The sequence below is a fragment of the Sturnira hondurensis genome, unplaced genomic scaffold (genome assembly GCF_014824575.4).
Source record: "Sturnira hondurensis isolate 20B ecotype Veracruz unplaced genomic scaffold, ASM1482457v3 Scaffold0002840, whole genome shotgun sequence".
In the NCBI taxonomy this organism is placed as follows: Eukaryota; Metazoa; Chordata; class Mammalia; order Chiroptera; family Phyllostomidae; genus Sturnira; species Sturnira hondurensis.
The window spans coordinates 26,938,330-26,955,412 of NW_028075471.1; the positions used below are offsets into that span (position 1 = coordinate 26,938,330).

The 17,083-nt window shown below is 52.4% G+C and overlaps 1 protein-coding gene across 3 annotated transcripts in view; it reads right to left on the minus strand.

Moving 5' to 3' along the window:
* Positions 1 to 13,904: 13,904 nt before the first annotated feature.
* Positions 13,905 to 17,083, minus strand: part of EEPD1 (endonuclease/exonuclease/phosphatase family domain containing 1) — an 81,687-nt gene continuing 78,508 nt past the window's right edge. For all 3 annotated transcript variants that reach the window (XM_037041144.1, XM_037041145.1, XM_037041143.1), the window contains 2 exons: positions 14,703 to 14,897; positions 13,905 to 14,502 (listed from right to left, as the gene is read on the minus strand). In XM_037041144.1, coding sequence (XP_036897039.1) covers positions 14,303 to 14,502; positions 14,703 to 14,897 — 395 coding nt within the window. In that variant the 3' untranslated portion in view covers positions 13,905 to 14,302. The remainder of the gene's footprint in view (positions 14,503 to 14,702; positions 14,898 to 17,083) is intronic.

Here is a 17,083-nt window from a genome sequence, read left to right on the forward strand (position 1 = left end):
TCCTGTTAAAAGCTGACTCACCCGGCTTTATAATTTATCAATTTTGACATATACTTGCATATATATACTTGGGTTCAAATGGTTCTCCAAACAACTTATTTTAATGATCAGAAAGAATACTGCTGTAGATACCACATTTAAAATGAACAATTAAAATTGAAGAATAAAGCCCCCCCCCACCAAAACAAAACCCACCCCCACAAAATCGCCACTGTACTTTCTACCCAGAGCTACCTGAAAGTTTATTTTTGCCTCACTTCAGGCTTAAATATGGTGCTAATGATAGATGTAACTGCAAAACCGGGTCCACATTCTTGCTAGGAAAGGACTGCAGGCAATCGTTTGTGGGCTAGGTTATGTGGTATTTCTCAGTCACGCGTCTGGAAGGGCTTGCTTTCCAGAAGAAGGCTGCAGCCAGCCGGCAGGATGCACTCTGACCGGGCCTGGCAGTTCTTTCAGAGCCGGCGTCCAGTCTGGGGCCCTGTGGGCCAGGCTCCAGGCAGTGGGGAGGGCGCCCTAACTGGTGCTGTGTGCCTGGGTGTGGCCCGTGTGCCTGGGTGTGGCCCGTGTGCCTCTGGGCGGCTGCAGGCACAGTGTGCTGATGCTCACACAACAGCTCCTGACCCCTCAGGCGTTATTTTCTTGTATCAGAATCATCCAGTTCCAGCTTCCCATGGTGTTTTCTCACTTCATCTTCAAACTCGTCAAAAGCGATGGTGAAAAACCAGCGTCTTATTAACTGAAATTGAAGTATAGACAACATTGACAATGTTTATGTCCTGTGAGTTAAGCTCAAAGGCTTGTAAATCCAACGTGTGTAGGCAATGACACTGCTGCTCGTACATTACGGCCCAAATGTAAAGGAAAATCACAGCAGCCTTAATTTCCCGTAGGTAGAGTTATTTGCCGTGACTCTAGTTCTGAATTTTTAAATGGATAGATATTCTCACTTTATCTGATTTGGAAAAGGAAAAACTTTCTTGCCTTACTGCCTCAGTATACAATTAAAAAACAGCACTGTTCAGACAAAAGATGACTTTAAATCACATTGATTGTCTTAAGACATTTTAAGAGTTAGCAATGAACCAAAAAATAGTTTGCAATTAGCAGAAAAGCTAAGCTTTAAAAGTTGGGATTAAAGATTTTATTAGGGTTTATTCTCTTTCCTGAAACAGCATTGTAATATCAGATTCATTCCCTAAATTACAGTTTTAATACATAGAAAATTATAACAGCAGTATTTAGGGGAATAATTGAAGATCACATTAATTTTCATTATAATAGTTATTTGCTCTAGATGATTGATGATGGGATTTCATCAATTTTGTCTACTGAAATTCTAACATATAGTTGTATCAAATACGAATTCTGATGAATTGTATGGTTTTCACACAGACAGGATTCAAAGTAAAATTGTTTGCAAACAAAATTCCATAGTCTTTCTTTCTTTATATTTTTATCTTTGTAAAAGTGTTTGAAATTTGTATGGTTGGTTTTGTAAATCTCTGCGCATTTTGTGTCTAGAAGTAATAGAAATAAATAGCACCAAGGTTCTTAACTGAAGTGTGTGGCTATTTATGTGCATGTGGACTTCTGTTCTTTGGAAGCCGAATTACGTTTTCATTGTGGTATTTCTGGGTTTCTGTGTGGTTATTACTGAAAGGACCAGAGAAAGATTACCTTATTCACAGAGAAAGATTACCTTTGCCACACCCCACCTTCCCCCAGGCTAGTTCGCCTGTGCGCTCGTGGGATGTCAGGAGGAGGGAAACGCAGAGGGATTGTTTGGTCTTAATTTGCTCCCCTGTTCACTGGGTGAACCTTTTAACAGAACCTGCTGAGCGGGGTCTGTGCTGAGCGGGGTCTGTGCTGAGCGCCAGTCCCCTGGCAGGGACAGCAGAAACTGCTCACGGCCGGTGAGGGAGAGTGGCCCAGGCCAGGTTTCAGCAGGGCCAGCCCTGCACCAAACAAGGGCCACGAAAAGAACCTAAACTAGAGGAAATGGGCCTGCTCGTGTGTTTGAAGCCCAGAGAGAAAGATGGCCTGCCACGTGGTGCACACTCACAACATTTTATGACCACTCTTCCCAGGGCTTACAGCCCCAAGCAGCTGCATCCCAGGGGAAGGGCTAGACGGTGGATGCGGCTGCTGGGGTCGGCCAACACGTGGCGGAGGTCCCCGAGATCTCCAGCGCGTGGGTGCTCCCAGGAGCCAATGCATGGCGGAGGTCCCAAGCGTCTTGGTCTTTGAACTCAAACCCTTACTGCGCATGGGAAAGCCTCATCAGCTGGCTACGATTTCATCCGTTTTTTGTTGACTGATTTCAGTAGCTAAAGGAATTCATGATTTGAAACTAATGCCGGGATTTGAAATACCAGTGTTTGCCAGCTGGCCGGGGAAGAGCGTTATAAGAATATGGGGGGTGTTGGGCACATAGTGGAAAGACCATGTGCAGAGGAAGCAGGAGGGCCGCCATCTGCAAACCAAGGAGAGAGGCCTGGAAGGGACCCTTCCGTGTGGCCCAGAACAGAAATTAAACCTGCCGACACTTTGATCTTGAATCGCTAGCCTTCAGAACTGAAAGGAATCGCGTCTTGGGAAAAGAGGACAGGGCAGAGAACGAGCAGAAATCTGAAAACTGACGAGAGACTACCGGACATCCATTTCTTCCCAGCCACCCAGTTATCCTCACGGAAGACGACGCCCTCAGAAGTAACACCAGCGACATGGCTGCATCAGATGCCCCTGGTTGTGCCTCCCCCCACCAGCAACGACGATTGCTCATTTTTCCCTTCATGATTAAAATTCTCAGAAGACTGGGTCTAGAAGGAATGAACCTCAACATAGTGAAGACCATATATGACGAGTCCACAGCCAACGTCACAGTCACAATCACAGGCTGAACGTTTACCCTCTCAGATCAGGAACCAGATAAGGGCGTCCACTGTCGTCATGCCCACTCAGCACAGCTCTGGGAGTCCTAGCCAGAGCCATCAGGCGAAAAAAAAGAAGCATCTAAATTGGAAATGATGAAGTAAAATTGCCTTTATTTGCAGGTGATGTATTCTTATAAGGAGAAAAATCTAAATACTCCACCCAAAAACTGTTAGAAGTAAGCAACAAGTTCAGTTAAGCTGTAGGATACAAAATCAACACAGAAAAATCAGTTCATCTCTATACACTAATAATGAAATATCTGAAAAAATCACATCCACAGTATCACAAAAAACAGGTTCTAGAAGAGGGTATGGGGAGCTGGGTAAAATAGGTGAAGGGATTAAGGAAGAAAACCTCGCAGACACAACAGCACGGTGATGACCAGAGCGAGGGGGGGGCGGGTAGCAGAGGGTGAAGGGGGATAAGTGGTGACGGATGGAGACTGGACTTGGGTGGTGAGCGCATAGTACCACATACAGATGGTGTATCACAGCGCTGTACACCGGAAACCTACATAATTCCATTAACCAATGTCATCCCAGTCAATTCAATATGTTTAAAAAGAAGCAATGAAATTTTGGGGAATAGCTTTAACCAAGAAGATCTGTATACCTGAAACTATAAGACTTGTATGAAAAAAAAATGGAAGAAACAAATAAATGGAAAGACAGCCCATATTCATGGATCATGAGAATTAATATTGTCAAAATGCTTGTACTATACAAAGTCATTATAAAGTCAGTACAATCCTAATAAAAATTCCAGTGACATTTTTATAGAAGTAGAAAAAAATCCTACAATTCATATAAAACCACAAAAAAATCCAAATGGCCAAAGCAATTCTGAGCGCAAAATGCTGGAGTTATCACAATGCCTGATTTCAAACTATTCTACAAAGTTGTAATAATACAGACCGTATGGTACCAGAATAAAAACAGACACACAGACCAGTGGAGCAGAATGGAAAGCCCAGAACACCCAGTGGAGTACAGATAGTCTCTTAAGCACACGGTGATGGGAAGACTGGATCTTCACATTCAGAATAAAATTGGACACCTTACTTGCACCACAAAAATTAACTCAGATTAAAGACAAACATAAGCCTTGAAACCATGAAACTGGTAGAAAACATAGGGGGAAGGTTTCTTGACATTGGCCTTGAAAACAGTCTTTTGATAGAACACCAATAGGACAAGCAACCAAAGCAAAAATAAGCGGGACGACATCAAACCAAAAAGCTTCTGCACAGCAAAAGGAACAACAAAAGGACAACCTATGGAATGGGAGAAAATATTTACAAGTCGTATCTGACAAGGCGTTAACATCCAAAATATGTAAGGAAGTAAACTTCAATGGCACAAAAAACAATCAAGTGGGCAGAAGAACTGAATGGTCTTTTCCCCAAAGAAGACATAAAAATGGCCAATGTGTACATAAAAAGATGCTCAACATCACTAATCAGGTAAGTGAAAATGATCACGAGATACTACTGCTCAGAATGGCTGTTATCAAAAAGACAAGAGATAGGTGTTGGTGAGGATGTGGAGGGAGGACAATCCTTGTATACTGATGGTGGGAATGTAAATAGGTACATTAATTATGGAAAAAAACTATGGCCCTGGCTGGTGTGACTCAGTGGATTAAACGCTGGCCTGCAAACCAAAGGGTGGCTGGTTCGATTCCTAGTCTAGGGCACATGCCTGGGTTATGGGCCAGGTCCCCAGCAAGGGGAGCTCAAGAGGCAACCACACATTGATGTTTCACTTCCTATCTTTCTCCCTCCCTTCCCCTCTAGCTAAAAGTTAATAAAATCTTTTAAAAAAAGATGGAACTTCCCCTCAAGGTTGAGAATAGAACTACCATATGATCCGGCATTTCCTCTTCTGGGTATATATTCCTAGGAGTGAAAACAGGATCCTGAGTGGATATCTGCACCGCCCTGTCCACTGCAGCACCGCTCACAATAGCATGGAAACAATCTAGGCCTCCCCATCCACAGATGAGTGGATAAAGAAGATGCGGTACACACACCTACAAAGAAATATAACTTAGCCACGAGAAAGAAGGAAATCCTGCCACCTGGGACAACGTGGATGAGCCTGGAGGGCACTGATGCCAAGTGAGAGAAGCAGAGAAAGACAAATATTATATGACATCACTTACACGAGGAAGCTAAAGAAAGTCAAACTTACAGAAATGGTGGTGGGATGGCTGCCAGGGGCTGTGGGTGGGTGGGCGGGGGAGGCTGGGGAGAAGTTGGTCCAAAGGCACAAACTTCTAGTTACTTCTTGAAGACCTATTGTTCAGCATGGTGAGTACAGTTCATGATTCTGTATCGTATACTTGGAAGTGGCTAAGAGAGTGGATCTTAAATGTCCTCGACACAATAGGGAAATAGTACATGACGGAGGCATGATCTACTAGTACGGTGGTGATTATTTCATAATATGTAAGTGTATCAAGTCATCACAATGCACACCTTCGGCTTCAACAATGTTATACATGCTATAGCTCCGTAAACCTGGGGGAGGAAAGCCGACCTCACTAGTTGTGTGTGTGTGTGTGTGTGTATGTGTGATGTGTCCTCCCACAGATATTTCTCCATACGCAATCAAACGTGATTACTCTGCTTCATTCTTTCCACGGCAGACTACTACACATTATTTTGATTTTTACATTTACTGTATCTTGGAGAGTATTCTCAGGAACTCTTTAAATGAAATTATGAAGGTTCTTTTTTTTTAAAGGAATTTCAGTGGGTGATAATTTCAAAAGATTATGAAGCCCTAGAGATTTTTTCTTCCCAAATGGGCGTAAGACAAATCTGAAAAAATCCCAACACCATATATGTCAAATTTCTGAAGAGCAGTGAGTATGCCATGACCTAAGTATAAAAATCTCAAATTTAGATAAACCAGGTATTTGGTTTACTTGCCTTTGTAAGATAAACTTTATCATATTTATAGTACTTTCTTAGTTTATGACTATATTATCTCCAAGAAAATTAAGTAGCTTGATTCAACCTTGCAGGTGAACCGACCTGTCTGGGTTTAGGAAGACGGATTCCTTTTCGTGTTGGGAGGTCTAGTTTTCTGTAAGGTGAGGTATTTGAGCCCCAGCAAGCACCCAGTGAATTTATGAATGCAATTCCACAACTGTCCACTAGAGGGACCACAAGTTTCCCCTAATCCCTACCCACCTTTTTCCTTCTGGCTCAACTCCCTTTCAGAATTTTGTTTTAAACCAGAGGCCCTCTAGAGGATTCGTCTGGCTGGTTGACCTCAGAGTTAAACCCAAACCCACTCGCTGATTTTCAGCGAGTATAACTCTTCTATGAAAGATCTGTGTATCACCTGAAAGAGCTCAAGAGAAAGTGTTACTGAAGTCTCCCGCGTGCCTATCCCAAAATCGGTTTCTCCTTTGGTCTGATTTAAGTCTCTGCTGGAGAGAAGTTAGTCACAGAATCCCCTGAGATGAGTTGAGCTGTAAGCAAGTTACATACTCTGTGTATAAACATCCAGAGTCTATTATATGCTAAAGGCTGTTACAGACAACTTCAATCTTGAGAGAGGTCTTCAATGGTGTCTAAATGTGTCTGTCTGAAAGGAGAATATGCATGTGAGCAATTGGAAATTCAGGGGCTATTTCATCTCCCACAACTTCCTAACATGATCACCTCAGGCGCTTCTTAGTAAAACCAGTGTTTTCCTTGGAGAGAAATGAGTGAGACAGATATGGGGGAAAGACTGAGATGTCTCTCCTCTGGCCAAAGAGACTTCTCCGTTCAGCCACTAACAGGGGCCACCGATTGAGGCCCCGTCATCTCTGGGTCACAGGCAAGACTAGGGAACTCGTGATTTCTCATCTCCAGCCCTGCCTTGCTGCGCCATGCTGAGGCTCCATGGCCAGTGTGACCTGCCACCCCCGACCCAGTGTTACAGTGCTTTCCTAACGCACCTTCAGACGCCAAGCTTCTGGGCCGTCTCCCGATGAAATACTGGGAGTCACAGAGAGGCGGACCTCCCTCCCACTCCATACACCCCGGTAAACAGCTCCTCCAGCTGGGGTGACGAGGGCCTTTGAGTAAACAGCTGAGGGGTGTAGGGCTTAGTTATGTGTCTAGGTTTGTCAGAGACAGTCTAGACTTCAAGAACTGGACATGCTGTGTGTTGAGGCTGAGAGACGGGGCCCCTGCTGCCAGGGTTTATCTGGAAGCTGCGTGTGAGGCTCACAGTTCTAACCACCCTCTACGTGCTGCGCTCCCCCCCCCCCCCTGCATGCATGGCACCTTGCTGGCTTTGACACCCGAGCTGCGCCATCTGACGGTGCTCACCAGCAGGCCCACGGGACCCCTGTCAGAGAACTAGGAAAAGACTGGACTTCTAAACAAATTCTCTGGCAGTTTGGACCTGGATAAGTAAATAGTGAAGAACGATATTCAGCAAAATCCAGAAGAAAATCTCGAAAACACCCCTGGAGCTCCATTTGCTCCCTAGCCCCACAGAGAGTGGGGAGTCACTCAGCCCCGGTCTGAACCCCAGTGTGAACCCTGGTCCTGGGGTTGGCGACTGAAGTGACAACAAGCTCCTCAGGCAGTCGTCCTTGGGCACGGCAGGCACAAGCATTCAGCCTCCATGACACAGGCACAGTGTTGATGGTTCCCTGCCGCCTGCCAACCGGACCCATCAAGGATTCTGCTCCCTGCTGATCTCGGAGGCCTGGGTGGCCCTTGTCCCTGGCGGGGCCCCTTGCCTCACCCTCGAAAGCCACACGGCAAGTCTAACCAAGTAGCCCGCCTCTGCTCGGGGCTACACCCCCCAGCCCTGCTTCACCCTTCTTTGCAGCAGCTTCTGCCACATTCCCAGGCCCCCCGTTCAAACAGAGTCCCCTCCACATTCTCCGGGGCAGCTTCCTCAGTCCAGCCGCGGACCCACTGGTTCTCCTTGTCCGACAGCTCGGTCACAGCACTTTCAACAGGGGACCTGGGACATGCCGGTCACAGTTTGCCCGCCAGCCCCCAGCACATCTGCAGTGTTGCTGCCCCATCCTGCCATTTCCGGACGCCCTGTCCTTGGAGCCCCCCCAAACTCACAGGACCCCTGGAAACACAACCCCAAGATGGCGTCCTGCTGGCCGAGAGGTAAAGCCACATGTGGATTTTCTAAAGTGCCGCTTCGGGACGTTTTTGAACTCACAGCAAAGAAACTATCCCAGGACACGCAGGCCTGCACCCGGTGGCTGCCAACCTGTGCCCCGCCCACAGTGGCGGCTCCAGTGCAGTCACAGGACTGTGCAATGTCAAGGCCACACACACTCACCCTCACCGGGGAGCCTGCATCCCTGATGCTCCCCACCCCCAAAAGCATCCTTTAATTAAATCATTCATCACAGCTGACGGCAGGGCACTGAGCCCATCCCCCATCTCTGACATCGCTGGGAGCTAGGCTTGCTGAGCAGACAGGGTCAGACCCCGCAGAGCCCACAACATGGGTGGGAGCCTGCATCATGTGGTCTGACCTTGGAAGTCAGAGCCGTCCTCCCACCCCCACCAGGGCCCAGCAAACACCACACAGTCTGGGTGGCCCACCTCCATGTTCAGGCCCGAGGTTTGCTTTTCAGTGGTGGCTCTGGCCCCTGTCATCCCCACTGTCCCCCACTCTCTGCTGGGCTGTGGCATCGAGACTTACGTCTGTCTTCATGGTGTCAGCTCACACCCAGGGGCTTCCATGTGCTCGGCTCTGGGCCGTCACTCATTTTTGCCATCACAGCTCTGTGTAACAGCCAGGGTTCAGTGGCACCATCTGAACTGTAGGAAGCCTTCCACGTCCCCTGCGGGGTGTCACACGGCCATGCCTCAGTGCCATCCTGCCTGGCCATTGGGTCACCAACCCCACAGATGTGGTCAGGGGCGTCCCCAGCCCCCTACCCACCCACCCTGCATAGATGCTGCTCTCCTAGGGAAGCGTGGCCACCAGAGATGACAGTGACGATGTTGTGACAAACACATCCACCACCTTGTTTCATCTTTGTGACAGTAGACACAAAGGTAGGTAGAAACACTCCCATTTTTCAGATAAGAAAACTGACGCCTAAGGGTGGTCAAGTAACTCGCCTGAAACCGCCCAACAGCAAAGCTCCAGGGGGACTTAACCAGGAGTGTGGGCCCTGACGCCCGTTCCAGCTAAGCCCTGAGAGCTGCCCGGCTTCCCGCCCTCTCCCCCAGACCACGGGGCCTCCAGCCCTACCCGGGACCGTTCCAGGGCCTGCTCCCCAGGGGTGGACCGATGTGGGAGGAAGAGCTGGGCCCTCAAAGGCAGACACTGCAGAGTCTGGGGCAGTGGGGGACAGAGCAGGGAGGGGACACCCTTAGCATGAGAAGCCAGCTTCACCATCAACTCCAGCAGCTTCTGTCCTCTCCCCAGCCCTCAGGATCTGCCCTGGGTGACCAGTCCAGCAGAGGTGAGAGGCTGGAGACCTGCCTGCGGCCTGCACCTCCCTGTGCCTCCCCTTAGCCTTCCTGGGGCAGGCGAGCATAGCCTTGTGCCCCTGGACGTTTGGGGGCTCAGCCATTCCCCCCTGCCCCTACACTTCCCCTCCCTGAGCTTCCTTCCTCCCTTCCCTCTCTCCCTCCTCAATCGCCACAATGAGCTGAGCCCTGGGAGACAGCAAGGATCACCCCCGAGTTTCCTGAGGCCGACACAACAGAGGACCCCACATATGGGTGGGTGGGTGTGGGGGCAGGTGTTGCTGAAAGCAACACACTCTGCTGTCTCACAGCTCCAGGGACCAAAGTCCAAAATTTCAGCCCTGGGCTCCCCCTGAAGCCTGCTTCTCCCCGTTCCGCCTCTGCCGTCCCAGGTCATCTCCCTGCATCTCCATCGTCTTCTAAGGACGGCAGTCAGATTGGGCTAAGGGCCCACTCCATGCCAGTCTGACCTTGTCATCACAGTTACATCCGCTCTGAGCCTGTTTCCAAACCAGGCCACATTCTGAGGCCCTGGGTGCAGGATGGCACGGTATCTTTTGGGGGGGCACATAACCCAACCCGAAACACAGGTGACAGGATCCTTGTCCTTAGCATCGCTGTCATGACCATTATCTTCGGCAGGGGGTGTGTGGCCAGTGTCCGAAGCCCCTCTGATGCACATGGTCTGGCCCGGTGGGCAGGTCCGAGACCATGGGTCCTGGGAGCGACACACGTGTCCTCATGGAGGGTGACCCAGTCTGAATGGGCCCCGGGAGACCAGGCTGCTCCGAAAGGGCAGTTCCTCTGCCCGACCCCAACTTCCTGACACTTGTCCTGCGGCCACCCAAGTGCCGCTTGTCCCAAACAGAGCCGACCCGCATTGTCTCCCAAGCCCGGTCTTTTCCCGGTTTCTTTTCTTACCCTACGCAGGAGGAAGCTCTCGGAAGCCTCAGTTACCCGCAGGTGTGCAGGTGACACAGTGTGAGAAGCCCAATGTGCCCACAGCCGGCTGGCTCAGCCGGACAGCCAGGCACCTTAGAACCTGCCCTCGGCTGTGCTTCAGGACATCCCCAAGGGGGACCAGCTGGCCCCCTCTACAAACGGGTCAGTGCCACGATAACCGCCCCGGACAGAGGTGGCTCCAGTGCGCATGGAGGGGTGACAGAGCAGCCGCTCACCTCAGGGCGACCCCAGCTGGTCAGGGCCATGAGCACTGGAACCCATGTCCTTCTGCCACTCCACACCGCCCCCTAGAGCCCACCTCTGCGCTCGTTCCCTCCAGGTGCGGCCACATGCTGGCTCGGCCCACAGACAGAGCAGGCAGCAAGGAATGGCGTTACAAACCGCACATTTTGCACTTTTCTCGCCTGTGAGCAGCTCCAGCAGCCTCTTCCTCACACAGCCAGGGCTCCCCAAAGGCCACAGACAGCCTCCCTTTTCCTTAGCCTGCAGCCTCTTAAGATCTGGCTCTTGGCTCACATTAGTCTTCTTCGTCCCACCCCCGACACACCACACTCTGTAAGCTACTGCCCAGACACTTCCCTCCCTCTTTCCTTCCTTCACACCTCCGCCTGCCCAGCCCTGCGGACAATGCCATCTGCCCCTCAGCCACTGCACCCCCTGGCCCTACCCAGCAAGTCCCAGCTCAAGACACCTCCCCCATGAAGACCCTCAGGTTGGCCCCCAGGTAACTGCCCCCTCTCTCCTCCCCCTGAGTCACACAGCACGTTCTGCCTCTGCCACACACGTGTTCCTGGGCCCACTCTCCCTGGCAAGCCCGTCCGCTTAAGAACATTGAAAACAAGGCCTCAGAGTCCGGCAGAGCCGAGCAGGAACGCCTGGGTTTGTCACTCACTGCTGCGGAGCCCAGGTAGGTCGCTTCAGTGTCACGTGGGGGCAACGGCGTCAGCCTCGAATCCCGAAGAGTGTCCTGAGGTGAGCTGGGCCAGGCGCCTGACACTCACAGGCAGGCAGTGCCCGCTCCTCCCAGCCCCTTGCTCCCTCCACCCTGCCCCCCACACTCCCCCTCGCCTGACTTCAGCCCTTGCTCACTCTGGGCTCCTTATCACCTGTTAGGCTAAGCATGCACACCTGGGCAGAGCGGGGCCCTACCTGAGAGAAGCAGGCATCCCAGGGGCCTGGCAATTGGGAGAGGTTCCAAGGGTCAGACAAGAGGTGGGGCACAGATGATAGCCTCCACCAGAGAGCTCACGCTGTCATTCTGTCTTTGTTCTGGGTTTCATTCCAGTTGTCCAGACCTGCCCAGAGGTCTCCCCAAGAGACAGGGCTCTGGCCTCTGCCAGGTGGGGCCAGGCAGGGAGACTCCCATCGGCCCCATAGGTGAAGAGGAGGAAGCTCCTCCTTGTAGGCCACATGAGGCTTTTACACGTCCCCGGGCTGTTTCTTTGCTCTCTTCAAGTTTTTGGTAAAGGCTGCCCTCCCCAGACTCAGATCCCTGCCAGCCACCTCTTCAGAGGAGACCCGGCTGCCCACTTATTCCAGGCCCACCAGCAGGGCAGTGGAGAACACAGGGGGTCCACACATCCAGGCTCTTGCACCGGCTGGACCAGCACAACCCAGGACCACGGCAGAGTGACAGCCCCACCTGCCCCCAGGGCCTAGCGTGGTGGGTGCGCAATGTGTGACGAATGCGTAAAAATACCCCCTTCTTCTCCTCTCTCTGGTATTCTTCATTTCCCCCGTGTATTTCAGGGTCCCCATTTACAATGACCTGTTTCCTGTCGGTGACTCCCTCCTGGCAGAGCGGCACTTGGAGGAATGGCATAGAGAGCAAGAATCACAGGGGTTAACCCCTGCGCGTGGGGCCATGCCTGTTGTGAGAACGTCAGCACCCTTGGTCTACAGGGAGATCAGTGTTTATTCTGCTGGCGAGTGTAAACGTTCTACTGTATACTTTTGGCGTGGGCCTTTCATATTTACACACTTATTTCATTGTGACTATGGAACATTTTAAACATACACAAGAGGAGAAAGAAGGGGGCCGTGAACCCTCTGCTCCCATTGCCAGCTTCAAGGACACCTCCTTCTGCAAATCGAGGTATCCTTTGCCTCCCAGGCTCCACCCAGTCCCCTTGTATTTGCTGTGCGGGGAAGAGGGAAGAGATAAACCATTTATTCACTAATCTTAAAGCCTCTAGAACACAAGAGCTTCTAGTTCTGTGAGTTTTAGGAAAACCCGCCTCCTGGGCTGGCGGATGGCAGGCCAAGGCTGGGGGCAGGCGGGTGGGAAGGCCACGAGACTCAAAGACCAGCCCCACCACGTAGCAAACCCGCTGGCTCGGCTGTGGCCACAGCCCGGTGATGCCCTCAGCCTGGCGGGGATCCAGGACTTTCAAAGGGGAGCCGTGCTCACCAAGATATGTAGCCACTTCAGATGCCATGTCTGGGCTTGGCTCTTATTCCCTTCTGGGAACTTGAAGTCATCTGCTGTCTCCTCTAGTCACACAGCAGAGACCTGTCCCCAGCAGCCCCCAGCCTGTCCCACCAACTGGACACACTGCTCCTGGCCCTGGGTGCCTCCAACCACAGGGGCATGGTGTCCCTGAGCAAACCATGGTGCCCCGGGGTCTTCTGCACTCAGAGACACAGCAGTGGCCCAAAGAGTTGGTCAGGCCACACTGTGCGGTGACAGCAGTTTCTGGGGTCCACGTTGTATGCAGTGTGGAGGGAGGAAGACACCCTCAGCTTCCTGGGGGCTGGAATCTCCTGGGCAACCCGGGCTCCTGACTCTCACTCACCCTCAGAGTTGGTGCTTTCATAGGTGACGTGTGCGTGGGCAGCAGGCTGAGTGTGGGTCCTATTTGCTTATCAATTGTGTGACCTTCAGGGGTTCCACTCTCTAAGCCTCAGTTTCTTTGGCTGTGAAAGGGCATTACAGTCCTGGCCTCAGGGACACCTAAGGGAGAACCCCACCCAGGTCAGGGAGGAGGGCCTAGTGGCAGTAACATGTGCTCGTCCCCGCTGCCCCAGAGAAGGGCCCTCCCTGGACATTCCAGGCTCAGCATCCCGAGGACCCAGAATCCACAGGTACTCCTCAGAGAATTGGCCTGAAAATTGGAGTTGGTGGGGAGGGAGGGGGGAGCTTCTGTTCTCACAGAATTCTTGTGCTACACAAGGGACCCTGCCCTGAGTGTCCGAGGCACGAAGGCACTCTAACATAAACAATGGCCTAGCAGAGACGTTGGATGAGGCAGCACAGGCCAGAGGGAGGAGATGATGTAAAGATTTTATAGTCTCAGCGGGGTCGATGGGGGTGTAAGATGTGCCTCTGTAAGGCAGGGGTGAGACAAGTAGGGAGGGGCTGTTCTGTGTTTGGGGCCCTCAAGCCAGCACCCCACAGAGGCAGCAAAACTGGGCACAAAACACCCCCAGCTGGGGACCCAGTCCCGGGCTCTCCCTGCAGCCAGGCAGCTTCATCCTGTTTATTTTTCAAAACAAAACTAAAAATCACCATTCAAATTATTTGAGAAGAATGCTCAACCACAGTTAAAAGCTTTATGTAATTTGCAGCCAGCACATCACAGACTGGTGGTCAGGGAGGAGAGCTCCCAGCACTGCCCAGACAGGCCTCACAGCCCACACACTCCCTTCCAGCCTCCACGACTGTTCCCCGCGCTGCAACCCAGGTGTGGCCGGCCGGCCGTGTCTGCAGAGACTGGAGAGCCTGAAAGCAGAAGACAGTCCGGTTCTCCACTGGGCTTCTGATTTGGCCACTGCACTTCCCTCCCCGATGAGAGGTCCAGAAATGTCCATGGAGAAGGCGCACAGGTCAGGGTCCAGGATGAAGAATAAAGCAGTTCAGACCCTGCCTCTTCACCAGGAAGGGCTGAATTCCGCCTGTGCCCTGCGGTTAACGGTAGAGAAACCAGTCTGGCCCCATCATCGCTCGTGCTTAATGTTGGCCTCACTTCGCTCCAAGGTGACCCCGCTGCCATTCCTAGGGCCCTCCCTCTTGTTCCCGTCCTTTTCCACGTAGAACTCTGCCAGCACGGGGCAGTGCTCGGACGCCACTCCGCCCCAGGACCAGTTGTCTGGAATCCAAGGGTTCGTGAGGCCTTCTCGCACAACAGCGCAGTGACCTGGAGGGACAGGGAAGAGACCCAGCCATCAGGGAGGGGCTGGTGCGCCCCCTGGCGGACTGAGAGGGCAGACTAAACGATAGCCCCTGAACTGATTTCCTTTGTTTCTGACGGGGCGGGGGGCGGGGACGGGGGGGGGGGGGGGGGGAGNGGGGGGGGGGGGGGGGGGGGGGGGGGGGGGATAGTGACTTTGGCTTTACCCGTGAAAACCTTCTTGAAGCTTCTGCTGATCCAGATGTTGTCCAGAGACCGAGAGCCCTGGGGGTTCTTGGTGCTGATATTGGTGAAGGTGTGCGCAGGGACCAGGGGCTGGAACTTCTCCCTCCTCAGGGGGTCGTGGTCACTGCTGTCCGGGCCCTGGCCGAAATCCCCCAGAACAACCACGTCTTTTTCTCCTGCAAGTGGGAGACAGAAAATCAGGAGTGGACGTTGTGGAGCGAGGTGCGCTCAACGCTCATCACGCCTCCTTTTATGTGGGACCTCAAGTCTGGGATTTGAAACCCTGGGGGTGGGGTGGGGGGATGGTGAGGACTGCGGCATGTTTTTCCATCTCCCAGCTTTTCCAAACTCCTTGTGCAAAAACCCCAAACCTTTAAGAGCAGGTTGGTGACACATTTGGAAATGGGGGGAGGGGGGTAGTGCACAGGCCACCTTCTCTCAGCTCCTGTGTTCTGAATCTCGAAGAAGAAAAAGGCCTAAGGGTCTTGCACAGAGATTTTACAAAAGCTCAGAGACATTTATTGAGCCCAGAGGAAAGACCACGTGAAGACACAGGGAGAAGGTGGCCATCTGAATGCCAAGGACAGAGGCCTCGGGAGAAACCAACCCTGCTGACCCCTTGGTCTTGAACTTCTGGCCTCAGAACCATGAGGAAATGACCTTCTGTTGTGTAAGCTGCCCAGTAGACTCACACAGAGCCAAAGTGCAAAGCTTTCCTCTCCAAAGTATTTGCTTTCAACACCACCACCCCCGCCACATGGGGGCGGGGTGTTGAAAGCAACACCCTAGAGTTTACCCTAGAGCCAGTGGATAGTCAGGAAGACTTTTCCACAGTGATCAGACATTCTGAAAGGACAGTGGCCCCAGCTGGGCTTGGAGGGACCCCCATCCACAACCAGGCCACCACTGCGTGTCCCAAGGCTCCCTGCAGGGAGTCATGTGATCACAGGGAGCGGTGCTTCTGTCACACCTTGCAAGGGTTCACAGGCGAGAGAGCCAAATGTATCTGAGACCCTCCCCAAGTCTTTCTCCTTGCCACAGACGTGGTTCAGTAACAATGGCCGAGGGAAGAAATCTATACTGCAATTCCAGAAGCCACCAGCAGAAAGCACCAGCGCACTGCAGGTGACCCTCCTCTAGGGGGGCTTAAGGTGAGGAAAGGGATGAAAGGGGGAGCCCTTGGAGACTCCATTGTGGGGGCCAACAGAGAGGCACGCCTCGCACTAAGTCAGTTGGAACAACTGGCACCCATGGCAGAGGGAGCCTGAGCCGTCTGGAAAAATCACTGCCAACTTCCAACGGGAAAGCTGAGCAGAAAATAAATATTAACAGCGAGTCACACCTGGCCAGCATGCCAGGCCCTCTCTGCAGGTAAGAAGCTAGGGCTCTGAGAGGCTGACTGGCTCTCACCACAGAGCCAGAAAGAGACAGCCATGTGGACGTGGGCAGCTGTTCACTGCCCCATACCCAGCAGACCCTCCACAGACACGTGTGGGCCGAGGACATGAATGAGGCGTGAGACACCCTGGAACCCAGGCGCAGTTTGGTTTTGAAAGGGAAGGAGAGGCAGGTGCTGCGTGTGTTGCCTGTCAAGGAAAACTGCAGGTTAGAAGAGACTGAGGCAGCAGGTTCCCTAGAATGGGGGAGATTTTTGCTGGGATGCAGGCCTGGTGAACTTGAGGCCAAGAAGATAATTCTAGACACGGGAGGGAAGCCAGTGGCCTCAGATGGGAAAACACAGCTCCGTGCAACGTCAGGGATGAAAATAGCAGCTTTCACTTTCCGCTTCACGCAGGTAGATAACTCTTTTTTTGAACAAGCACAGCCAGGATTCCTGCGTCTCCCTTGGGTTACACTGGCAGCGCTGAAGCCGCGGAGACAGCTCTCATCGCTGTGAACCCAAGCCTGCAGAGGCCTGGATTCTCCCAGACAGCAACCCCCTGGGGTGGGCTCCCGAGTCGTTTCCTTGGTTCCCAGAAGTGCAGGAAGAACTCCCGGGCCGATCTCCCAATGAGCTCACAGATTCACAAAATGTCAATGACAACCGCAGCATCTGGTCCCCACCGAGGACAGGCCTACGTGGATGTCCAGCATCACTCGGTGCCAGGTTTCCCTGGTGCTGAGCCCCGTGGGGTCTGAGAGGAGACGATGCCATCAGACGACTGGCGAGCCCTCCGCGGATGTAAACTTGGACGCCCATTCCAGAAAAGAGCAGAAAGGCCCAGAGTTTGCACATGGACCCGGCTCTGTTTGCTCTGCTGGGAGCCTGGGAAGTGGAGCTTGGTCTGCGTTTTGGCCACACCACCCAGGCGGATAGGGGGAGCCCACTGCGCCCAAGGCAGGCCGGGCACTTCCTGCGGCC